This window comes from Perognathus longimembris, chromosome 14 (assembly GCF_023159225.1).
Source record: "Perognathus longimembris pacificus isolate PPM17 chromosome 14, ASM2315922v1, whole genome shotgun sequence".
In the NCBI taxonomy this organism is placed as follows: Eukaryota; Metazoa; Chordata; class Mammalia; order Rodentia; family Heteromyidae; genus Perognathus; species Perognathus longimembris.
This window is the reverse complement of record NC_063174.1, coordinates 59,185,632-59,210,710: the sequence shown is the minus strand read 5'-3', so window position 1 is coordinate 59,210,710 and position 25,079 is coordinate 59,185,632. Positions and strand designations below refer to the sequence as shown.

The following is a 25,079-nucleotide window of genomic DNA, read 5'->3' as shown; positions in this document are numbered from 1 at the left end:
GGATGTGTGGACCACAGCCCCGCTCTCTGGAGCCAGAGGCTCTTTTGTGGGGGAAGCACTGCACCCCTGTGAACCTGACACCTCTGGGAAGGCAGGAGGCCCTGTCAGTGTCAGCTCTGAGCCTGTCACGGGGGTGGCAGAGGAGAAAGGCAACGAGGCAACGGGGCCCAATGGACCGGGAAGGTGCAGAAACTCAGAAGCCGCCCATGGGTTTCCCCCGGAGGAAACAGGCGGGGGCCCCAGGCTCCAGGCACAGCCCCAGCGAGGCCAAGCCATGTGAGCTTCCGCAGCGGGTGGGGAGGGCGGCCTGGGAACTGTGGGGGCCTTGGCTCCCTGCCTTGCGGCCCAGCCCCACTCACCATCGATGATCTCCTCTTTCACCTTGTGTAGCTCACGAACCACCTCCTCCAGGATCTCCTGTGGGGCAGAGGACCTGGTGACGGGCAGCAGGAGGGACTGGAGGGGTCTGGGCCCAAGGGGGATGAGTGGAGAGGCCTGGGGGGGTGGACGGTGGGGGGGATGACACCATCCACAGGAGAGAGGTCCGGAGGAGCCTCCCACCCAGTCCCCAGCCCTCAGCCCTTCCTGGAAACCCCGCTTTTGCCATCACCCGGGTCCACCCGGGTGGACCAAGGCTGTCCACGGGGAGGGGCAAGGGCAGGCAGTGGGAGCCCCACAGCGGCAGAGCCACCGTGGCTCTGGACGCAATCCACCTTGGCAGTGGATGCAATGACGGGCTCGTGTGCGACCTTCCCACCACGGTCTGGCTCCCTGCCTGGGGGGCAGCCAAGCGTGTGCCCAGCTGGGCCAGCGCGTGCGCTGACCGCAGTGCCTGACTGAGGGGGCACCTGTTTCATCCGGTCCAGGTCGAAGGCGTCGAGGGCCATGTCGTTCACGCTCCCTGCAGGCTTCACCCTGGGAGAGGAAGGGCAGTGTGGCGAGGGCGGCAGGGCCTGTGGGCCGCCTCTCCCCACACTTCCTGGGCCACTCGGGTGCTTGATGGATGCGAGTGCCCTTTCCGTGGATGCCGGATACCACGACAGTTCCCGGCCCGGGAGTCAGGAGGTGGAGGCTGACTGGAAGCAGCTGGTCTTCGGACTTGTGGGTGGAGGAGGCAACCCCGAGCCCCCAGCCTGCCTGCCTGGAGGGAGCCCCCCCCCCCAGCCCCCACACACGCCTGCCTGCCTGGAGGGAGCCCCCCCCCCTGAGCCCCCACGCCTGCCTGCCTGGACGGGGCCCCCCCCAGCCCCCACGCCTGCCTGCCTGGAGGGCCCCCCCCCCAGCCCCCACGCACGCCTGCCTGGAGGGAGCTGGTACCAGAAGCTTCCTCAGCATGAAGCTGGTGTTCCTGGCTGAAAACTTCACCTGTGGCACTCACTCAACACACGGTGAAGCTCCGCCCCGCCTGGAGCAGCAGCTAGGGCCAGCTGGAAAGGCCTGGGGCTTACTCCTTCAGTACTCGTCCTGGGACTTGTTTGCTCATTTGAGGCAGTTTTTTTTTTTTTTTTTTTTTTTTTTTGCCAGTCCTGGGCCTTGGACTCAGGGCCTGAGCACTGTCCCTGGCTTCTTTTTGCTCAAGGCTAGCACTCTGCCACTTGAGCCACAGGGCCACCTCTGGCCGTTTTCTGTATATGTGGTGCTGGGGAATCGAACCTAGGGCCTCGTGTATCCGAGGCAGGCACTCTTGCCGCTAGGCTATATCCCCAGCCCCTTGTTTTTTTTTTTTAACTGATAAGAGATGGCAGAACCTGCCCACGTTCTTTTTTTTTTTTTTTGTCACTCTTGGGGCTTGAACTCAGGGCCTGAGCACTGTCCCTGAGCTTCTTTTTGCTCAAGGTTAGCACTCTACCACTTGAGTCACACACAGTGCCACTTCCGGCTTTTTCTATATATGTGGTGCTGAGGAATGGAACCCAGGGCTTTGTGTATGCGAGGTGAGCACTCTACCACTAGGCCATATTCCCAGCCCCAAGTTCTGTCTTTTTATTGATGAGTATTAATTACCTCACTGCTATTACAGAGGTGATGTACAGAGATTGCAATGACATGAGTCAGGTAATGAGTGCATTTTCTTTGGTACAGTGTCTTCTGTTCCCTCACTCTCTCCCAGTCCCATGTCTGAAAGGTTGGGAATGAAGGTCAACTGACTTGAATTTCAATCTCCCTGGAAAATCTCAGTCCAATACTTGGCTAACTATGGGTCTTTCAGAACACCCCGAGAGCAGCTTCTGAAGCCCACGGTGCCAGGTGGAGGGGGCATGCACACACAGCTGGCAGGGCCCGCCCACACTAGGACTGGCTGGGGCAGCCGCCCAGCACCCTGTGGCTGAGCAGAGTGGATGACCCCGGAGGTGCTCCAGGCCCTCCTGCTGAACTGGGGATGCCAGGTGCCATCCTGAGCCTGTCTGGATCTGGCAAGGTGGAGGCTTCCCTGTAGGCTGCAGGCTCTGCTTCAGCAGAACCGTGGGAAAAACCGGGCCAGCTGCCCTGCTTCGCCAGCCCCCAGCTTTCCCACTGCACCCAACAGCTGCCCATGATGGGCACTTGTGCTTTTTTGGCAGAGGGGCCGGCACCCCACGTCCTATGAAGCTGGCATCCTGGCTAAAGAGGGACCTCCTTCCAACTGGGAACAGTCCTGACAACATTCCCCCGCAGGGAAGGGCACTGGAGCTGCTCTGGAGACTGCGGGCCGGCCTCTGGTCACCCTGGTCACCTTCCCGCTTACAGCCAGAGAGCTCCGAAGCACTCAGGCTTCTGAACAGACACAGTGCCAAACTAGCCACACCGGCTTCTCTGGGAACATGCCGGGGTGGTTCTGGCTCAGGGCATCGCATTCCTTAGGCTTGGAGGTTGTGCCTCCAGCCCCCCCACAGCCGGCTCTGCCCTCATCCGGCCCCTTCCCGCCAGCCCCCATGTCGCCCTCTGGGCCTTCTCCAGAGCCGCTGTGGAGTCTCCCTGCTCCTTGGTAGCAGGGCTGTCCCAGCTGACCGTGGACGCTGCTCTCAGTCCACCCACATCAACTATAATCAGGCCTGGTTCCCACTGTGCTTCACTCTGCGAGACTGTCCACACTACCTGCTCTGGGACAAGAGCTGCTTGCTTTGTCCGTTATGGGACTTCAACTCAGGGCCAGGGCGCTGTCCCAGAGCTCTTTTGCTCGAGGCTAGTGCTCTACCACTTTGAGCCACAGCCCCACTTCCTGTTTGCAGGTGGTTAATTGGAGACAAAGTCTCATGGACCTCCTGCCCAGGCTGGTTTCGAACCACAATCCTCAGATCTCAGTCTCCTGAGTAGCTAGGACTACAGGCGTGAGTCACTAGCACTCGACAAGAGCTGCTTTTTAAACTTTGATGGGAAGTGGAAACATCCCTTGGTGGGTCTGGAGCCCTTCCAATTCGGCACCCTTGTCTTGGGTTACTGCGGGGCTGTTCGTCTCTGACTCTCTGGGTGAGCTCACTGACATGCTCCATCCTGCTGTCCCACAGCTTTTGGTTTGAGAAGCGTGGTCAGAGTAGCAGTTGGAAGATGGCTGGGTGTGCTGCAGGCAGAGGAAGCAGACCTGGACCAGACTGCAGGGTGAGGTGCTGGGTGAGGGCCGGGTGGCCGCTACGGCCAGCGAGTCCCTCCGCGCCAGCTGTGTGGGCCAGCCTGAGCCCCTCTGGGCCACCGCTTGCTTCCCTGACCCCCTAGCAGCCATCTCTGTCCCGGCCCTCAGCCTCCCTTATGTAGGGAGGAGGGAGATGCCCACGGAACCGCCAAGTCCCTACAGCTCCGCCATCCCTGCCGAGTAAGTAGGCCACCCTTCCCAGAGCAAGCTGTTAATGCCAGGGCATGAGACGGGGCTGGGCTGAGTGTTAGTCGGGGTCAGGGAACAGAGCAGGCTCCGAGTCTGGGGATACGTGGGCAGGAGGGTTGTTCGGTACCTAGAGTGAGGCTGCGACTGAAGGGGACTCTTAGCTTCGGGGCTCTTTGCCACTGACGGGGTTCTAGGCAACGGAACGAAACAGACATGTGAACCCATGTGTGGGCACCTGCCTCTGCCCACAGGTCACCGCGGAGCCTCCGCAGTGCAGCTCACCTGGACAGCAGCGAGGACACAGGCTTCTCCACCGAGCTGCTCCGCTCCCAGGGCTTCCGGGCGGCCTCTGTCGACGCATTTCGTGCATGAAAAGCCACAGAGCTGAGGATGCAGGCCGCCCCACCCCCACCCTCTTAGGGTCCCTGCCTATTTTGAGAGTCTCGAGGCTGGAGTGGAGCTGCAATCTGGCTCCCTTGGCCCGAGGCACCCCTTGAGGGTGAAGATGAGCCCACAGTCACCCGTCTTCAGCTCTAATTCCCTTGACTTGAGACTGCGGCTCCATGGAGGCAGTGACTGGGGCCGCAGGGTGAGTGGGCTGGCCCCACGGGACTGTCTGTGCTCCCACCTGCTTTGCAGTAGCCCGATCCACTGAGATTGTGCAACGGACACAGGTAAGAGGTTTAGGCTGGGTGTCCTTGATCTGAAATTATTGGGACTAAAAGGGCCTCCGATTTCAGGGATTTTTTTTTCCCATCCTCCATTCCTTCTTTCTTTTCCTTTCTTCTTTTAGTTTCTATTTGTAAGTCCTGGGGCTTGAACTCAGGGCCTGGACACTGTCTCTGAGCTCCTTTTGTGCAAGGCTAGCCCTCTACCACTTGAACCATAGCGCCACTTCCAGCCTTTTCTGTTTATGTGGTACTGAGGAATCGAACCCAGGGCTTAATGCACACTAGGCAAGCACTCTACCACTAAGCCTCCTTCCCAGCCCTGACTTGTGCTCCTTTAACACCCAATTAAGTTGCCATTACACTGGAGATATGAATCCTGACATTAGACTTTTTCCTTAGGACAGAGGTGTGTTTAGTGGTAGGACACTTGCCTATCATGAGGCTCTGAGTTCGAGCCCCAGTACTACAGGAAAAACACATGATAGCAAACATACATTCCTTCTGCGTGCCAGGCCCATCCAAACCCCAGCCCTAGTGTAACCTCCAGCATGGTCACGTCCTGTCAGGCAAGTGGCCTCCTGTGGGTGGACAGGGCAGGCACCTGCGCCTCTGCTCGGCCTGTTAGCTGGCTGGCTGGTCTCCGGGGAGAGGCAATGGGCACTCTGAGGAGCTGAGCTTCTGAGGACTGACCCTCTCACTCATGCGTGCAGAGTGAGCTACTTGGACCACACGAGCGTCCCCTAGGAGGCCCTCTGTCCTGGGTCTGTGGCTTCGGGCCTCAGTGGGCCCGGCAGCTCTTACCTGAGGAGTTGGGTGGCTGGCAGGAGGCTCGGGTCCCTGGGGACGGGGAGGTGTTAGGCTCTTCCTAAAACAGGAGAAAGGGTTCTTGTACTAGTCTGCTCAGGAGGGCTGTGTGGGGTTGGGGCAGGAATCCTTGGTTCCTAGTCCCCAAATCCTCTCAACAACTATGTCTCACTTTTATAATTAGCAAGAGAATACTTATCATCAAAGAACAAAACCCCAACTGTGGCTGGGCTCACTGAGCTGTGGACAACGCTGCCACGAGGAGGCTGCAGAGGACAGCAGAGCTCTGCTGTGGCCTCGGCCCAGGGCAGGCCAGCTCTGCTGGGGCAGAGGCCGCGCAGCCGGGGCGCCCCGGGCTACCCTTCCCATGGGGGAGAGTGGTTCCTTGGAGCAGTGATGTAATTGCCCACCAAGCCAGCAAGTGGCAGAGCACCTGTTTGTCGCATGACTCACTGAAGAGAATTTAGAAAATACTGAAAGTGAAAAAAAAAATAAGCTGGCCATCAATGTGTCTTCCCACTTTGCACTTGTGTGGAGCTTCTGCAGGAGCCCTATATTTTAAAGGCAGGAAGGATACAGGTAGACAAGAAATAGCAGGGACGAGGGCCTATTAAAGAAGAGGCAGCCGGCTGTGGTAGCATACGCCTATAATCCCAGCTACTACAGGCACTGATGCATAAGAATCAGTCTTGAGTGCAAGGGCAACCTGTGCTGCATAGAAGACTCTACTTGAAAAACAAACAATAAACAACACGAGATGGGGGAGGAGGGTGAGCAAAAGCAAAGGGAGACGATGGGCTGTGAGGGAGAGCACGCCCTCTTCGGGTCCAAGGCTTCCGTATCCCTCGGTTGGGAGATCTGCTGCTGTGGCTTGAGAAGCAGCCACATGCGCCAGCACCGGTCTAAGGGAACTGTGACTGCCGGGGGGAATGGGGCTGCCTCTATGGAAGCCCCGGGGGATGCTGTCCTTCCATAAACAGGTGGCGAGTTGGTTAGAGGGTGCCTGGCCCAGTGGCCCAGTGGGGGTCCCGCTCGGCCCCCTGCCTGTGATGTGGCAGGAGCTGGAGTCTGTCTGGCATCCTGCCCGTGTGCAGTGCTCAGAAGCACTCTGGGAGAAGAGCCAGGCTGTGCGAAAGGGCCCGGGAGGCTGTGTTTGGGGTCAGAGCCCCTGTGGGCCCTGGGGAAGTGCAGAGGCGGGGGAAGTACGCGGCCAGGCCCAGCACAGCCCCACAGGGCACAATGTGTGGAGGACCCGGGCGTCTCACTCGCTGACTCGATGGGGAGGACGAGGCAGGAAGTATCCACCTGTCCCTGGCACCGGTGTTCCCTCATTCTGCCACAGAGGTGCCTTTGAACCTGAGACTGAACTTACTCGTGCTTGCTACAAAGCTTACCCAGAGGAAAGAAAACGGACTGCCCCGAGTGCAACCGGATGTGGGCACGGTGCCAGCACGCTAGCCTCCAGGAAGCCCACCAGCGACGAGAGTCTGGGGCTCCAGAATACACCACAGCCCACTGGCAGCTCCTGTTGGACCCAATGGACTCTCAATGGACTCAAGAGGAGTCTTCAGAGTCAGTGTGAGAATAAACCCCACCCCAGCTACTCCTAGACTCCCTCTCCAGCAGGCATTCTGACTCCCAGGTCCCTGGCTGAGGCCAGTGAGCCTGAGCGCCTTGGAGTACGGGGGGGTGGGGGAGGGGGGCTGTGTTGTTCCTGAGGGCTCTGGCTCGTCTCGGAGCCTCTGGGTGGTTCTGGCCTCTCTACCCAGCCCCTATCTCGTCAGCGAAGCTGCAGCTCCAAGGACAGGGCACTGTCTAGTACACACAATGCCAGGGAGTGGGGAGGGTCTCCTGCCCCTCCTAGACGGCAGCGAAGTACCACCACGCTTGTTTTCAAACAAGGCACACCCCAGAGCACCAAAGACTCGGCCGGTAGCTTTGCTAATCCTGGGGGCAGCCCAGGAGTGCGCAGTGAGGAAGTGCCTACCGTTTGGCTCTCATCTTCCCTTCGTTCAGCGGGCTTATCTGTCTGGGAGGCTGCTTTTCTCCTAAACACAGGGAGGAAAAGGACACAAATCAGCCCCCAGCTGCCGGTGTTGGGCCCACCCAGTCCCTTAGGGAAGCTGTTGATAGCGTGAGTGTGTGAGAGTGTTTTGGTAGTAATGGGGCTGGAACTCAAGGCCCTGTCCTTGCTGGACAGGTGCTTTACCACTTGAATCACAGTCCTCACGTCCCACCCTTCTATGAGGCCCCTCCAGCTTTAGCTCTGGTCCACCTCTTCCCTGTCTGATCCTCAGCACAGCGGCTTCCGCCTTCCCAGGTGCAGCCATAGTAACCCCCCAGGACTCGTGAAGGTCACTTAAGTCTTGGTGGTGACTGTCTGCTCAGGCCCAGTGGGAGTTTAGGGAGAGGCCAGCGCTGTGGACTGTCTCACTGCTCTGACACCCAAGGCCTGCCTTCTGTGCAGGAGCCCACGCGGCCCTGCATGAAGCCCCAGCCAAGCTGCCCGTGTCTGTGGGCCTCTCGTGTTTCACCAGACTGATCAGGACAACAGCATGGAGCCCCAGGCCTGCTCCTGCGCCTGTCCCACCAACGGCCTCAGTCACTGTGGGTTAGCACAATCCTGGTGTCAGGCCACACCTCAAGCCAACCCCAGGCTTTGCATCCCCTCTGAGAGGAGCTGCGCTATCTCCCCACCGCTCAGGTTTCCTCCATGAAGACAAAGGAGCCACAGTGTCAGACTGAGGGCCAGCCGGCTGGAGCCACACCCATGTGACTGGAAAAGAGGATGGCCCTGCAGGCTGCAGGCACAGAGCCAACCACGACACAAAGGAAACTGTTCCTCATGTCTTCCGAGTGGCACCTGGGCTCCTGTGAGCGCCTTCATCCACGAGCCGCAGAAAGCGGGGTGACACGTCTGCACAGGGGACCCCAAATGCAGGCCCTTCCTCCTCCCCTGGTCCCCCAGCTCCCAGCATGTCTCTGGAAAGATCCTCAGATCCAGCCCTACTCAGGACAGGCCTGGCACTCAGCGAAGGCGCCATTAAATCTTGGAACACTAAAAGGAAGGGAAGTTTAGAGTTTAGAAGTCTAGCTTCAGGTCTCAGATTGACTCCCTGAGTGGGACACTGTTTTACTTGCTTGGCTAAATCTGGTGACAAAGGATCACTTCAGGGGCTGGGGATATGGCCTAGTGGCAAGAATGCTTTCCTATACATGAAGCCCTGGGTTCGATTCCCCAGCACCACATATATAGAGAAAGCCAGAAGTGGCGCTGTGGCTCAAGTGGCAGAGTGCTAGCCTTGAGCAAAAAGAAGCCAGGGGGGCTGGGGATATGGCCTAGTGGCAAGAGTGCCTGCCTCGGATACACGAGGCCCTAGGTTCGATTCCCCAGCACCACATATACGGAAAACGGCCAGAAGCGGCGCTGTGGCTCAAGTGGCAGAGTGCTAGCCTTGAGCGGGAAGAAGCCAGGGACAGTGCTCAGGCCCTGAGTCCAAGGCCCAGGACTGGCCAAAAAACAAACAAACAACAAAAAGAAGCCAGGGACAGTGCTCAGGCCCTGAGTTCAAGCTTCAGGGCTGGCAGAAAACAAACAAAGGATCACTTCATGTGACACAGAGGGACAGCCGCTGCCGAGATGTACAAAGCCCCCTGGGCTCCCTCCGACTGAAGGCGCAGGACCCACCTCTTGGCCAGCAGTTTGTTCATCTCCTCCATGAGGCCTCCTCCGCCACCCCCGCTGCTTGCCCGGTTGGCATCAGACTTGGAGGTCCCGCTAGGGCTGGAGCCTCCAGAGGCATCTTCTGGCTGAGGATAAAGGAAGCATGTCTCGGACGCCAGTGTGGAGGCAGGAGCCTTTGCCCAGGGGAGGCAGGGTGTGCACCAATGACGTCAGGGTGGGGCATCTAGTTCTACATCCCAACCCAGGGCCCATGCAACACTCCTAGGTCTACAGGCCTGAGCCAGTGCCCTTCCAGGGCCAGCTGTGACATCAGGGGAGGAGGAAGGCACAGTTCTGTGAGAGGGAACTGAACTTTAGGCCCACGATCCACATCAAGGCACTGCAAAGAGCACACACACAGGGAAGGCAGGCCTGGTTGGGGTCGAGGAGGGGGAGAGGCTGGGGGTGATTTCTGTGAGATAACTGGAGCAGTGGAATGCAAAGGACCTGGAAGACATGGAGCTGGAGTCCAAATTGCAATTCATACACTGCATCGCTCGGACAGGTCATTTAAACTCCCTGTGCCTCAGTTTCTTCATCTAGAGAGGAAGATTTGTGTGCTCCACTTCTGAAGGTGAAGGTGAGGACAGTAACTGTTTAAGGCACCTTGCAGTTTACAAAGCATTTCCCCACAGACCCTTTAGTGCAATTGGCAGGAGGTCAGCTAGAGCTGGGGCAGGCTGGTGCCTAGCATTCCAAAGGTGGCACGGCACAGAAGCGCTGCAGGGGCGTAAGGAACCGATCAGCCCGTCGAGCTGGGGCTCTTACCCGCTGTACCCTCCTCAGCTTGGCCCCAGCCAGGGCAGCAGCCAGTCCTGATGCAGAACTCTCGTCGTGGCTGGCCCCCTGGGCTCCTCCGGCTGGCAGGGGTGGTGGTGGGGGGGGAGTGGCCCCTGTGGGTGGAGGTGGGACTGGCGGTGGGGGTGGCGGTGGAGGCCCACTACAGGAGAGTGGGGCGCTGGCTGCAGATGAGGGATGTCCCGGTGGGAGAATGGGCCCTGAAACACAATTGGGGAAGGGGTCTGCAGTTGTTGCCCATCCTGCTGGTCTCCCTCAGGTCCCCAGGAAGGACAGAGGGCAGCTTGGACTGCAAATCGATGAGGTTCAGTCAAGGTTTGCTTTTTCCAGGAAGCCCCCGTGGAATGAATGTGGCCCTGATACAATTACTCCCTGTTCTGGTCTGTTAAGTGCCTGGGGCCCAGATGAACTCAGTGTCACACAAGTGCCTAACATTCCTTGAGCTCAGGGAACTTCCTCCTGCAAGGCTTCTCCAGTGGGAGAGCACCATCCTAGAATTGACAGAAGTTGCTCCCCGAGATGTCCTGGGGGTACAGAGGTCTCCGTGGAACCATTATGCTCCCTGGCAGCCTCCCCTCACCCAATACAGTCGGAGCCTCCATACTGCCGGGCCTTGTGCTAGGCACCAGGGACAAGAGCCCCAGCGCTGTGCTCGCGGTGAACACAGCTCAGGGGGGAAAGTCAGCCAGTCAGATGGACTAATGCAGAACGGGGGCCGTGGCAAGCTGAAGGAGGGCTGTGAAGCACAGCTCCACTCAGCCGAAAGCTCTGCAGAGAACTTCCCCTCGGTGAGGCCCGGCATCAGGCTGGGAAGAAGCAAGGGTGAGGCCTGCACTTAGAAGGGAGGCCCCTCGCCGCAGCGGAAGGAGAAGGGAGTCCAGGTCCGGCAGTGGCCGCTGCACTACAGAGCGGTACTGAGGAGCGCTGCGAAGGACTGGGTGTGTGAGGTGGGTCATCGGCCTCTGAGCTCAGGGCAGTCAGAGACCAGCAAGACAGCTTCCTTATCAGTAAAATCAGACAATATTCACCTGCTTCCTTCAGAGGGTATATCTGAACAAATTGAACAAGACATCCAGGGATGCAAAAGCACTTTGCAACAAGAAAGTGCTATGCCTACCAGTAAGAGGCAAGTGCCCTTTGCTGGTGTGTTTAGCTCCATTAGGCACTCAGGGACTGCCATGGGCAGTCCTCTTTGACCCAGCCCTTTGTACTTACCTTGGCCACAGCCTGAACTTTGTGTTAGGGCTTATGTTTTCTTGGATAGGTCATGGGCTCCCTGGGAGCAGGGACTTGTGTCTGCCCCGTTCCTGGGGTGTCCCAGCCCTCAGCCTGGTGCCTGATACACAGGAGACTATGTGTGTCCTCCTGGGGAAGGAGCGATGGGAGGCCCAGAGGGCTGAGCAGAAGCCAGACGAGGCCAAGTGGACCCAGTAACCATCTGTGCTGTACCGGTGTCTTCTTCCCTAATTCATCCTAGGTGATGGTCACTGGATGTGATAAGCAGCTCCTCAGGGCCTACTATGCCCTGGGTCCCAGCAGGAGGGCTGCATGGATCATGGGTGGGGAAGGTGGCTCAGAAGAGAGTGCTCACCTGTGGCTGAAGTTCTTCTCTCCAGAGACTCTTGGCGGTGCTGCTGTTGCTCCATCACTTGTCTGAAAAGCAACCACAGAAGATGGCTAACCAGTCCGTGCCCAGAGTAACACTCTTTGGGCCAACTACACCAGTGAACTCAACCTGCAGAGTTGATTTCCCAGTGCTCCCCCAGATCCTCTGTAGCAGCTGCCTCCACGTAACAAAGGGGACACACTGGGTTCAAGTGCCCAAATGGGGGAGGGCTGGCAGTTTCTGGCACACTAGTAGGGAGCCCTGCACAGCTTGGGTGAACTTTTGACTAACTTGATTTAATTCACTGGACTGAGACTGATCAGGCTTTTCCTTTAGGCCACAGATCCCTAGCTATTCCTGGCCCCACGAATGTCTGTTCGTAGGGTACCTGGCTGAGCTCTGTGAGACAATTCTTTACTGTGGACCCACTGTAGCCCTCATAGGGGCACTCAGTTCTACTGTGCGATGCCACATGTGCCTCCACGGGGACCAATATCCTAGCACTTGGATGGCCTGGGTACTCTCGGGCTAGAGTAAAGACAGTGACCACTAAGGACATCCTTTGAGGCCACTGGGTGAGAGAGTGGGAAGGAGAGGCCTTTTAAAGTCACCTAGGAATGATAGCAGGGCTGCAAACTCCCAAGTGTATGCTACTCAAGCACAGGGGTGAGTGTTCTTAGGCCAGCTCTGCTGAAAGCAGGCTGTGTCTGCACAGGGAGAAGGATCAGGGCAGTGTGGGTATGTTGACCGTGGACCTGACGCCTTGGTCTACAGTGAGTTCTGAGTCTCTGGCACGCAACAGGTGCTCAGTCAGTGCTGTCTGAAGGATTAATACACGAATCTCATCTAGGAAAGAAGCCTTTTGGTCACTGCTCTGGGGTTCATGGCTTCATGATCACAGACAAGGCATTTCCCATTATAGGCCTCAGAGGCCTGGGTATAAGATGAGGATTGTAGCCTGTGTCGGGTTCTTGCAAGTGGTTTGAGGGTGTGTGAAGAGCTCCTGCCAGCATCTGCATCAGCTTCTACATTCAAACTGCCTAAATTCCAACTTCCTTCACATAAATACTCAGAAGTCCACCGTAAAATGAGGACCTTGAGAGATCAGGTCTTAGACTGGGGATGCAGTGTAAGGGTAGAGTGCTTGTCTAGCATATATATAGGCCTTGGGTCTATCTGCAGCACTGCAAAAAAAAAAAAAAAACTTCTGAAGCTGTGACAGTGTGGGCATTATGAACTGTTACTTCACTGGATGGCCCCTTGTAAAGCCCCTCTCTCCAGAAAAATGAACTGTAGCACTGAGGGCCTCTACCCTTCAAAGCCTGACCACTAGGGGGCGCTTTGGCCTGGCGCATGTTCTTTGCAGCCCACTTGGGTTCAAGACAGGGAAGTTTTAGGTGGTTAGTGGAAGGACCTATATAGCAGCAATTTTTCTCTACATTTTGCTTCTCCTTGCCCTTCTCTGGGTAAAGGCTTCCTGGGACCTGGAAGGGACTTGAGACTGAAGTCAGATTTGGCTGCTGGCCTTCTGCTCAGGCTATATTCTGCTTCAGCCTCTAGCTGTCTGGAGGTGAGTCATTTCCATTCTGGGCCTTAGCTAGCTTATCTGTGAAAAGGTAACAGTAATAGCACCCCACAATGGTTATTGTGAAGATTAAAATAAGATAAAAGCACACAAAGAACTTCCTAAATTGCAAAGTGTTGTATAGTTCTTCATACAGAGCTGCAGATCAGTAAACACCTGTAGATTGACAACAGCACACTAGGAAGCATACGTTCATCTAATAGCTCAGGCAGAGCAAGGTTAACAACATTTTCAAATGAGGTAACAGGATAAGAGCAATGGCTAGCCCAGGATAATTGACTCATGACACAAGGCTTAGGGATTCTTTGCCCTAAGGCATTTGGGAGAGGTTAAGGAAGAGAATGTGTTCACTCTTACACCAGTTGATGGGTGGCAGGCCTGAAAACTGCCTGCTCACACACCTGGAGCTGGGTGCATACAATCTGGGCTAGGCCTCAGGCCTGAGTCACACAGGCTGACAGAAGCAGATCACCAGGCCTAGAGATGGCAGATCTGGGTTTGGGGGCATTTCTCTGGGGAGATGTTCCAGACCTCTGGTACGATCTCTGCTATAGCACACTGCTTCCTTCCAGGCAGGGGAAGGACCACAGCCCACGGAGCTGTCCCCCTGTGGGCTATACCCTCCGGGACCTCCTAAGGCACTTGGGAAGGTTTAATTAAATGATGGCTAACCAACACACACACACACACACACACACACACACACACACACACACACACACGTGTCAGTCTTAGCACAAGGGATATCTATTGGAGGTTGGGGTGCTCACTATGAAATACCAGGGCCTCCATGGCCACTTGAGACTCCATATCTAGGAGGGGTGGCCTATAGTAGCTCCCCTTCATTTCTGATCTAGCCTGTTGTCCTGGGCCCCCCGTGTGTGCCCCTATGAGGTGCAAGGTATCCTCCCCCTGGCACTACTGAGGAGGTTCATGCTGGTGGCTGTGTTACCTTCTCTGCATGTCCATCTCCTCGGGAGAGGGGCCATTCTGCACCTGACGCTGAGTGGAGGGGCCTGTGGAGTTGAGAAGCAGAGTAGAGCAGTCAGCAGAGGGAAGGAAAGCCCTGCACCTCCCACCCTGGGTCCCTCCTGGCTTTTCTTGAACAGTGAGCTCTCCCATGTGGGCACTTCCTGGTCCCACCCAAGTCAATCACCACTTCTCCCTTTTTTGTGGCTCCTTACCGAGCCAAACCTTTAGCTGTTGGCACCTCTCATTCCCTTCAAATGATATTTGATATTGTGGCCTCCCCACTCCCCATTGTCCCCACAACCCCTTAATCTAACTCCACCATGACAATGGCCAAAACCAATCGGTCTGTTTTATTACACATTTTCTTTTTTCTTTTTTGCCAGTCCTGGGGCTTGAACTCAGGGCCTGAGCACTGTCCCTGGCTTCTTTTTGCTCAAGGCTAGCACTCTACCACTTGAGTCACAGCGTCACTTCCGGCGGTTTTCTATATGTGTGGTGCTGGAGAATCAAACCTGGGGCTTCATGCATGCCAGGCGAGCACTCTACCGCTAAGCCACGTTCCCAGCCCATGTTTTATTACACATTTGAGCAAAGAACTGACCCCTATGGCGGCGAGCATCAGGGTGAGGGTTGGAACTTAGGTCTGGGTGTGTGGGGGTAGCGGGTCGTCTCTGCTTCATGCTGTGCTGTCCTGCTGCCTGCACTAGGTTCTATAGCTGTGTGTGGGAAGGAGCAAAGCCTTGGCATCACTCTACTCTGGGCTACCAGGGAGCCCCTCAGATCACACATCCACACGCAGGACCTTCAAGATGGAACCCTGCTGTTAAGCCCTGTGCTCATAGAAGGGCTGGTACTAGAAGCCTGTGCCAAGGCTTCCTTGCCCCCAGCCTGAGAAAGAACTGATGGCTCCAGCTCTCTGACAGCTCAGGTGTCCTGTGGAAACCATAGAGTGCCTCAGGGACTTGGAGAGGGACTGTAGGCAAACCTAAGGTGACAGCAACACCAAGGCTACAACCTCAATACTGACGTGGGAGTCTCAGGGTATTAAAGACCCTTGCCTCCTGTTCCTAGGAAACAAGCAATCCATACACGAGCCCTATCACAGCAGTGTCCAGGCATTTTCTTCCTTCAACTGAATTCTACTTCTCATGACTGGTGCAGGGAACTTGGAATGGTTGAGAAAACTATGCTCTGAAATGAAAATAACTAGTTCAAAGTCTTACTGTAATAAGAGGCAGAGGAGGACACACAGTAGCTACTTTCACCTGCTTCTGCCCCTTCTCCTTTTTTGGCGGAACTCAGATCTTCATGTTCTCACTTTGCTTTTTTCTCTCAAAGCTAATGCTGTACCACTTTGAGCTACACTTCCACCTATGGATGTTTTTGCTAGTTAATTGGAGATAAAGAGTCTCACAATCTTTTCTGCCCAGGCTGGTTTCAAATAGTGATGCTCAGATCTCAACCTCCTGAGTAGCTAGTATTACAGGCGTGAGGCCAACACCAGCAGAGTCTGAGTGCTGTCCTTGAGCTTTTTGTCCCCCCCCCCTTTTTTTTGTGTCTCTCAAGGCTAGAACTCCACCACAGGAGCCACAGCTCCACTTCTGGCTTTATGGTGGTTAATTAGAGGTAAGAACCATACAGCCTTACAGGGATAACCCACTGGGGCCTGGCTTCCCCCACCCCTCACCCCTCCTTGCCTTTTTTGAACTCAGGGTTTGAACTCAGGGTCTCATGCTTGTTAGGTGCTTTACTTCTAGATGTGTGAGAGAGTGCATGCATGCATGCATGCACACACACACACACGCACACGCACACAGTCTTATTTTTGTGCCCAGGTTGGCCTAAGACCTAGGTTTTTCTACCTATGGCTTCACACATAGCTGGGATGACAAATATAAGCACCATATTTGGCTACTGATTGAAATGGGATCTTGAGCCTTTGGCCTGGCTGGCCTCATACTGTGATCCTCCAGATCTCTGCTTCCTAACTATGTAGGGACTATAGACATGAGCCAGAATGTGCTTTCATGCTTGGTCAAAACAACCCCTTTCTTAAATTCAGTTTCACTGTGGCGTCAAATCGAGAATAGCTTGAAGAGTAAAGCTGGTGATTCACGTGTTACCTGTAGAGCCTCACACCAGTAACCCTAGCTACTCAGGATGCTGAGATCTGAGGATTGTGGTATTCAAGGTCCTGAGTTTAAGCCCCTGTACAGAGAGAGTGGGCGGGAGGAAGCTGCTAAGTCCTTTGGACTGAGTAGCCTCTGGTCTGAGGCCTGTCCTGTCCCAGGGCCAGGGCCTTGAATGCCTGAGCTTCACAGGCTGCTGTAAGTTCCTTTGCATCTGCTGACCTGCTATGGTCAGAGTGACTGTCTCTGCTCCCAGACAGCAAGTAGCCAGCTGCTCACCCTGTGATCTGATGTGGCTACTTGCTTTGGATTCCTCATACTGCTCGTTGGCCTGCCCTTGCTCCCAACATCCTTAGCCAGTCTGCTTCTCCAAAGGGGGAGGGAAGGCTAATAGGAGCCCCAGCTTCTCCTAGGACAGTTTCCAACACTTGAGACATACTGCAAAGCTGGCCGGAGAGCAGAAAAGATAGCATTTGATTGTGTAAGGCCCTCCATGATGCCCACTATCCGTCAACGGGCCAAGATGCCCCATGCAGAATCTCAGGAGGGCCAGGGAGAAGGCCCATTCTTGCACAGCAGTCTCTGGTCCCTTGGGAAGGCCTCAGCCAACAGTACACTGGAGGGTGCTCCTTGTCAGAGACCCTGTTCTCAGGGAGGAGCAGCTGCACAGGGGAAAACTCTCCAGTCACTAGTAATCAAATGCCTATCTGTCCCAGTGCTGAACTACTGCAGGTGTCTTTCCCGCAGTATATGATGGAGGACAAGTCACCTCTCACCCCCTGAATTCAGATGGGCTCCAGCAGGATCCAGGGCAATGGACGAGAAGGGAACCTTGATCCTCCCACTCCACCTTCCATAGCACAGCAGTTACCAAGTCTTACTGGTTCTATGTCTACTGCCCCCACAAGCTCTAGGTCATTCCATCTACTCCTGGCTGCCTCTGTATCTCTCTCTTGGACCCATGTCTGGGTTTATACTTTGCCTTTATCCCTGTCCTTTCTCCATACTTGACCTGTACATGGACACTACTGCCCATGTGGCCTCTGGAAAACAGGGCTGACCCTTACAGCTTACCTGGTAAGAGTCGAGGCTCTGGCCCTACCACCTCCTGCTCCTGCCCACCAACTGACCCCAAAGTGCTCCCTACCTCCTCACATTTCAGAGACTGCAATCCACCTGGGACACCTTCTTCTCCTGCTAAGGTTTCTAAGCCTACCGCTCAGTTCCCTCTGCCACAAAGCCTGCCCAAGTCCCATTCTCTTCTCCATTACCCTATATCCATGTGTCTCTCACAAAGCTCCTGCTCCCTCCCTCATCACCGTGATCTGAGAGCTGACGTCTCTTCCACACCAGATCCCAAGCTTCTTGAGGGCAAAAAGTACATCTCTCACTCATTATCAGCAACTCTGGAAGGGTCCAGGTGAAGGGGGCAGGCCGAACCGGCCGCAAAATAAAGTACAGACCACCTCATAGGTGAGGTTCAGCAATACAGGCTGAGAAGGTGCTATAGTTTGAACAACGCCACAAAAACTCTTGAGAATTCAACTGCATTTTAACGGTAAAGTTGAGACTGTTAAAAAATGACCAGGTCATGAGTACTCCAATCTTTAAAAAAACAAAAAACCAAAAAAACCCCAGCTATTTCTTTTTTTGTTACTGGGGATGGAACTCAGGACTCTGAGCTTGCTAAACAAATGCGTTGCCACTGAGCTACATTCCAGCCAGGGCTTTGCCCCACATCTGTGAGCTGCGCACCGCTGGGCAATCTGCCTGCATCATCATCTATAAAGGGAGATGCTAACACCAACACGAATGTGAGTAATGGTACCTCACAAAGCTACTGGGAGAAAAAGTGAATTGCATGATTAAAAAGCACTTGGTAAAACCATAAAGTGCTGCCAAATGTTAGCTGTTGTGGCCACTGACACTCTACTATGAGCCTGCCTGTGCACTGCTCCCCTTGGTCTACAGATGCGGTTCACAAGGCACTTCCTTGCCCACGAGGGGCCGCGGATGAGAGGAGAGGGGGCTGGCCTGAAGCCACTGGGCTCAGGACGTTACCCTTTGTGTCCCAGAGCTGGCCAAGGGCAAGGGCCTGTCCCGTCCAAGAGAGTCTCCAAGTAGGACAACATTTCACCTCAGGCAGGTTTGACTGAAGTCAAGATGAAGAGCCTATCTGCAGCATGGACAAATAAACAAGTGCAAAGGAAAATAAGCCAGAACGGCAAACACTAGGAAAAGCAGGGTAGCCATGTGCATTACTGGTGTCTTCCAGGGCATCAGGGCTCACCTGCTGGCAGCAAGCCAAGACTCCTCTCTGAGCGTAAAGAGCTGGGAGAGAACAGAGGCTGAGCCCCAGCTGAAACCTGAACCCATGCCTGTCTGTTCCAAGTCCCATGGGACCCAAGTGCTTCTTGGGAAGGAGTTGATCTCTTGCTGTCTGAGGTCCAAATTCCACCTAACACCCACTCCTCCCAAACCGGATGGGGGTGTCCTTTTATCTTTGCAGGTCATGTGGTGGAGGTTATAGGGGAAAATCAACAAGGGGAGGGGGTGAAGTGGGGCCAGCCTCCAGCTCTAAGCCTACTGGAAAATGAGTGACAGAAAGGAGGGGCAAGGAGGCTGGCTGGAGGGGTGGATGTGAAGGACCCGGGGCAGGCTCTGTGCGACTGGAGTGCAGCCAGAAGGTGACACCCCTTGAAGAGAGCAGGACAGGCACTGGGAAGGGCAGCGTCCCACCCAGGACTCAGGGAGGAAGGACGTTAGGCAGGTGACACCACCTGAACAGGGACTGGTTGCCATGTGACTTTCCAGGCTGCTCCAAGAGGGTGTGACCTTGTAAGTGAAACAAGGGGAAAGGCGGTTCCTTTGCCTTTTTACTTCCCCTCTGATGTTGGCCGCGATGGCAACCGTTGTCTAGGTTACTTTTCAAGGAACTTTAAAGGCTGATTTTGTTGAAACTACCAACCCCGTCACAGGCCAGGTCACCATTGGGTGACCTTTTGATGTCAGAGCGCTGAAAACTAACTTGTGATCATGCTTACGCCACCATTTTCCCTCCCTGCCCCTCTCCCTTCAAGATATGGTCTCTTGCTATGAAACCCAGACTGGTCTTGGCTCATAATCTTCTTACCTCAGCCTCCTGACTGCTGGGAAAAGAGATGCACACTACCGTATCCAGCTGTGCCACCATTTTCTTTCTTTCTACTGGGGGTAGGAGCTGGGGGTTTGAACTCAGGGCTTTATGTTTGTGTGTTTGGCTGGCACTGTATATCCTGAGGCATACCTTTAGCCCTGCTTTTTGCTGGTTATTTTGGAGATGGGGGTCTCAAGGACTTTTCTACCCAAGATGGCTTTGAATTGAAACCTTTCAGATCCTGGCCTTCCGAGTAGCTAGGATTATAGGCGTGAGCCACTAGTGCCCAGCTGTGCCACCATTTTCCAAGCGCATCCTATAACACTATTAAGATTAATAATGCATGTACAGATCACCAATTATCCTACTTCCTTTTATTTATTTTTTTTTGCCAGTCCAGGGGCTTGAACTCAGGGCCTGAGCACTGTCTCTGGCTTCTTTTTGCTCAAGGCTAACACTCTACCACTTGAGCCACAGTGCCACTGCTGGCTCTTTCTGTTTATGTGGTGCTGAGAAATCGAACCCAGGACTTCATATATACGAGGCAAGCACTTTACCACTAAGCCATATTCCGAACCCCCAATTATCCTACTTTCTATCACTTTCTCTCATGCCCTATATTATGCTGGTTCTTCATCCCATACATGTCCCAAAGCTGTATGGGGAGAAGTATTTGAGACCTACTCTTCCATTTCCACACCTGGCTACCCTGTGAATAAACTTTTCTGCAAAACGCATCATTTCAGTGATTATACTGTGTGGTGGGAGGAATGGTCCCTGGCTGGTAGCATACTTGGTATTTGTACTACATTTCTTCAAAGGCTTTTAGCATCAGTCTTTGACATAAGGATTTGACAAAGGATTCCAGGGCAGGACACTATCATTTCCAAGCATGCTGCCCATCTCTAACAGGAAGTGGTAGGGAGAGTAAAAGAGAGGGAAAGAACCCAGATGCACATTATCCACTTCAGGAGAATAGATCAGACGCAGATAACACCCTTCCTCTCTACCACACCCTCACCATGTGGCTAAGGTACAGTGGCATGGACAATGAATCACACATAATCACAAGACAGGGGACCTCCCCCAACCCTGCCCCCGGATTCCATAACAATGAGCCCCTCTACAAACCCATGAGCACAGGCAGAGAACAACTAGTATGTTACACAGTTCTTGGTATACAGCCATCATGCAATATTTACTGAATAAAGGATATTGGGCTCCAGCAAACTGTATGAAGATCTCTAGCCCTGCATGGAGGACCCTACAGCCAATGTTCTCCACCGATCTGCCTGATAGTAGCAGGATAAGTGTTTGGCCTAGGCCGTAGTCTTTCAGCACTTGGTGGCTTCATGCCCATGTTCTTCTCATCTGCAAGGGAGGTGACCCAGGAGAAATGTGGCACATAGGGCTCTACACAGTCCTAAGTGCCACCAGATCTGACCTTGTGTGCTGGGCTGATAGGCCTGAAGGGCCCTAATTGGTGGGCAGTTCTTGATGGTAGAAAGTTTTCTTCCTACTGACTGAAGCTAGTGTGGCCAGAGTTGCCTCCAGAGATCTGTGAGGACCAGAGGGGCAGTCTTACAGGCTAGGCAGTCCTGTGCATGGGGAACCATACTCTGCTCCCCTATGGCCCTCCCAGAAGCCTCCATATCTGCTTCCTATCCTGTTCCCACCCCTGGCTGTGATCTTCTAGACTGCTTATGTTTACAGAAATTCCCTTCAGGGTGATATTTTTGTTTCTTTTTTGAGATAGAGTATTGCTAAATACCCTAGGTTGAACTCAAACTTGCAATCCTCCTGTCTTAGCCTCTCAAGTGCTACCACATCTGGTCCCTTCATGGTGAATGTTGCTACAGCTTCACCACTAAGTCAGTGCTGAGAGAGTCTCTTCCCTCTCTGGCCCCCATTTCCTATCAAATGAGAAGGATGGAAAAAAGAGTCATTTAGCAACAAATCTAAAAGGACAAAGAAGGAAACATACAAAAATGTTCAGTGGATTTTCCAAATTATGTACCAGTGGCATGAATAGCTTTGGAATAAATAAAAATCAAGAGTTCCTAGGAAGGGCAGCTCCTCTGTGACCCATCCCCTGCAAGGCCTTAGGGCTTCTCCCTGAAGCCCTACATGTTAATCTAGACAGCCCAAGGTGGGCAAAGCTGACACCTGAGTCTAAGAAAGGCCTTTCACCAGCCCACCCCCACATACTAATGAGCCTCTGGGCCATCAGCCCCAGGCTCCTCTGGGACAAGGGGACTGGGACTAAGTTTCCAGCTTATCTCTATAGGGAAGGCATACCCTAGCCTCCTGAAAAGATGGAACCTGAGATCCTAGGAGCCCTAGAGACAAAGGATCCAGAAGCTGCTCGGTGATGCTTGATGGAATTTCTGGCCCATGAATAGCAACCACCTGGTCTGCACCGGGCAGAATCCCAAGCCCCCCTGAGTCCCTCCCCTTCTTCTCCCTCCTCCACCACCTCCCTGGATAGCTCCTTCTCTTCTTTCCAGGTGATCACTTCTGACTGGAGCCTCCCAGGACATAGCTGTCAGTAGGCCTTCCCCTGTGTGTCCAGGCCTTGCCATCCTCATAAGTACTATTCCTACTTCTAGGCAGGCAAGTGTCCATATGGGAATGGAGTCTGCGACCTGGGTCTAAACTCTTGTATGGCCACTATCCTTACAGTCACCTGGTCAAAGCCACACACAAACTGGTGGCAGAGTTGGGACAAGTGCCCAGAACCAATGTCTTCCAGGCTAGGAGCACATCAATGATCAGTCATATTTAAGCAATAGCAAAAGTAAGTAGTGTCTTTCTCTTCTATGCTCAGCTTAGGAGTTGACAAATACCTGACTGCCATCCCTCCACATATTAAAGGTTATTTTACTTGCCTGCCTAGAGAAACACTGTGTAAATCTCCCAGTCTTTTCAGCCCAGTCCTTACTGTATGAATTCAGGCAAGTGGTGGGATGATTCTCTGTATTAGCATGACCCATACAAGCTGACTTGTCAGTCCCTGAATTCTAGCCATTCCTGAGCACTAGCCTTGGGCTAGGCAGTTAGGGGCTTGTGGAGTGGAACACCACCACTTGCAAATGACAAGACTCCTTCAGAGAGGGGCGATGCCTAGGTATCATGGAGTACGACTCGACCAGCCCTTGTAATTATGCTTCAAAAATCATTCACCAAGGAGGAATGGTCTCTTCTCATTCTGACCAAAACAGCTTGAAGCCTGGGGCCAGCCCGAATGCCAGTGAATAGCATCCTGGCATGGAGAGGGCCTGAGGCCCAGGGACAGGGCAGAAGTTTGTCCAAGGTCACACCCACCAGGCGCAACATGGGAGGCAGAGCCAGGGCCAAAGCACCCCACCCCACAGGCTTGCTTGCACTTGGGGCTGTCTCCTCAGGCAAGCTGTTTTTCTAGTGAGGTCTCTTTTTTCCTTTTTGAAAACTCTTGAACCTCAGATAGAGCAAACCTCAAAAAACAACGTCATCTTTTATGGTTCACAAAGCATTTTGGCAGAATGTTGGGTGATTAACCTGCCCAATCATTCAGGGTGGGGCTTATTATCTCCACTGTATAGATGAGGAAACAAAGGCTCAGCTCAGAAAGGATGAGCAACTTGCCCGAGGTGGCTCAGGCATCCAGCAAGCGGCGTAGCTGGAGCCCAGGTTTCCCGATACTAGCAGAGACTGCTGCTTCTAAGCCACCACTTCTGCACACCCTGCCACAGCGGTGAGAGACACTCTCTCAAGACCAGCACCCCCACCCGAGCTGTGCCCCAACAGGTGGGAGGGAGGAGAGAAGCCGGGAGGAGCAGAAAGGAGAAGGCGTGCTCCATCACCTACAGGTCACTCTGCAAAGCACGGTGCAGGCACAGTGGCAGAAGCAGAAGCAGTGGAAGGTCCACTCCCTGCTGACCATGTCGGGCGGGGCTCCTCGGCACACTCCGTGAGGCACCTCTTATCCTGGCCACTTACCTCCTCTTCCTCAGCTGCCTGGCTGGTGCAGTGGTAACAGATATGCTGTCCCTCTGTCAGATGGGCTTCCCCCGTCAATCTTTAATGAAGCTTCCCCAGGTAACCTATCAGAACACTCCTAGCTACCCGATTCCCACAAGCTCTGGGGGACCTGGAAGATCATCCGGACCCCTTGTGGGGGCCCAGCCCCCAAGCTTTGGAATCACCAGGTGTTTCCAGAAGGACCTCTCACCACAGCTCTCTTCTCAGCTTGTGGGGGATGGGACCAGGGTAGCCGTGTAGCCAGAGAAAGCAGGCTGGCCAGGCAAACAGATTCCTGGGCTCTTCTCTGTCCTCCAAGGCCTCCTGGTCTTCCATCTCCCTTTCCTCACCATCACATCTGTTCTCTCCCCTAACCCATTTCTGCCACTCCTACTTTCTTCCCCAGGCACATCAGCTCCAAGCTTTATGCAGGATCAATCCTGGACCTGCCAGCAAGCATTCCTCTTCCACTGCCCCGGGCCCCCTGCCACTGCCAGGCGGCATGCCTGGGACCAGTGTCATCATGCCTGTGGGTACAGTGACCGTGCCTTCTGTGTGCAAGGCTGGTCTGTGCACCAATGATGGATCAAGTCCTGGTAACCAAAAACCCTGGCTACACAGCTCTCTCTGCTCTGTGGCACCTTCTGTCATCCTCAAGGAACCACTGTTCTCTCTCCTCTCCATCACCACCGTAGGATTCTGCAAGTGACCTAAGACACTGCTCCTGACCAACATTGTGAGTTCCTATGCTTTCCTGGAGACTTCTAATCCCTCTCCGAACACTAGCACTTGACACAGGGCCTGGCACAAATTGTGTGGGACATTCCTGAACTCTGTATGGGAAAGCTGAATTAGCACCCGCTCCCAAAGGCAGTGTCCATCTCCCTATGTCAACTTTGGTTTCTCCTGCTCTTGGCCTCTACTGGTCTCTATGAAATGCCCTCCTGAGAACTGCCTCTCAGTGCATTCTCTCTGGTCCGTTTAGATTTGCGCCTCACACACTCTTACTTGGGGGATTTCCAACAGCCCCTAACTGGTCTCTGCTTCAGGCTTGTCCTCTTGAGCTGAACTTACAAGTTCCTGCCTTTCCTTGGCTAGGGAGCAACTGCGGTTCTCATGGTTTGCATGGGAAATTCTTACCTTGGGATGTTAGAATTAAATGTCAACTTCGTGGCCTGGTCTCCTCAGTGTTTCCGCTCTTTCCTAAGTGATTGGCACTTGGATAAGGCCGCTAACGATACAAAACTTGCCTACAGTCTTTCCTCAGAGGGACACACTATTCCCTCTGTACTTCTCTGGGGTAGACTACAAATACCTCAAATATGTATGAATTTATAAAAACAAAACAGACCCCCCCAAACAAACAAACAAAACCCCAATACACTGGACTTCAAAGGAAACCCCAGCCCCAGCCCCTGGCCAGCTGCCTTCCTCCCTGCATGGAGGGATACTATCCTACCCACTGTAATCTCTCCCTGCAGGATCCACAGAGACATCTGACTGGGTTCGCACCCTTGGAATGGCTTTTCACCTGTCCCCCAAGGGCTTAATCTTCCTACCCCAGGGGCTGCACGGGGGTGATGGTGAAGTGCAGAGCAGCACCCATCACTTACTGTGCGTTTACTACCTGCCAGGTGTCACTCCGAGCATCAAGACTGTGGAAACCACTGGGAGCTGAATTTGAATCCTCATCTATCAGGTATTCTTCAGCCTCACTTAAATTACAGAAAATATAACTGAGCCTGCCTTTCCAGGCCCTGTGCACCCGTCTCCCTTCCCCTCTACCCTCCCACACGGGCCAGCACCAGCAGTGCTCCCTTGAGCAGGATGAGGCTCCAACATGACACTGGTATTTTATG

General features: G+C 54.2%; 1 protein-coding gene across 4 annotated transcripts in view; it reads right to left on the bottom strand.

The window, feature by feature from the left end:
* The window catches only part of Evl (Enah/Vasp-like), a 93,910-nt gene that overhangs the window by 1,344 nt on the left and 67,487 nt on the right, over positions 1-25,079 (bottom strand). For 2 of the 4 annotated variants that reach the window (XM_048361978.1, XM_048361977.1), the window contains exons 4-13: positions 13,937-14,000; positions 11,385-11,446; positions 9,764-9,993; positions 8,960-9,081; positions 7,259-7,319; positions 5,269-5,332; positions 4,079-4,145; positions 3,924-3,986; positions 849-915; positions 360-417 (exon numbers count right to left, since the gene is read on the bottom strand). In XM_048361978.1, the coding sequence (XP_048217935.1) occupies positions 360-417; positions 849-915; positions 3,924-3,986; positions 4,079-4,145; positions 5,269-5,332; positions 7,259-7,319; positions 8,960-9,081; positions 9,764-9,993; positions 11,385-11,446; positions 13,937-14,000 (858 nt within the window). The remainder of the gene's footprint in view (positions 1-359; positions 418-848; positions 916-3,923; positions 3,987-4,078; positions 4,146-5,268; positions 5,333-7,258; positions 7,320-8,959; positions 9,082-9,763; positions 9,994-11,384; positions 11,447-13,936; positions 14,001-25,079) is intronic. The other 2 variants (XM_048361980.1, XM_048361979.1) reach the window with 1 other exon arrangement.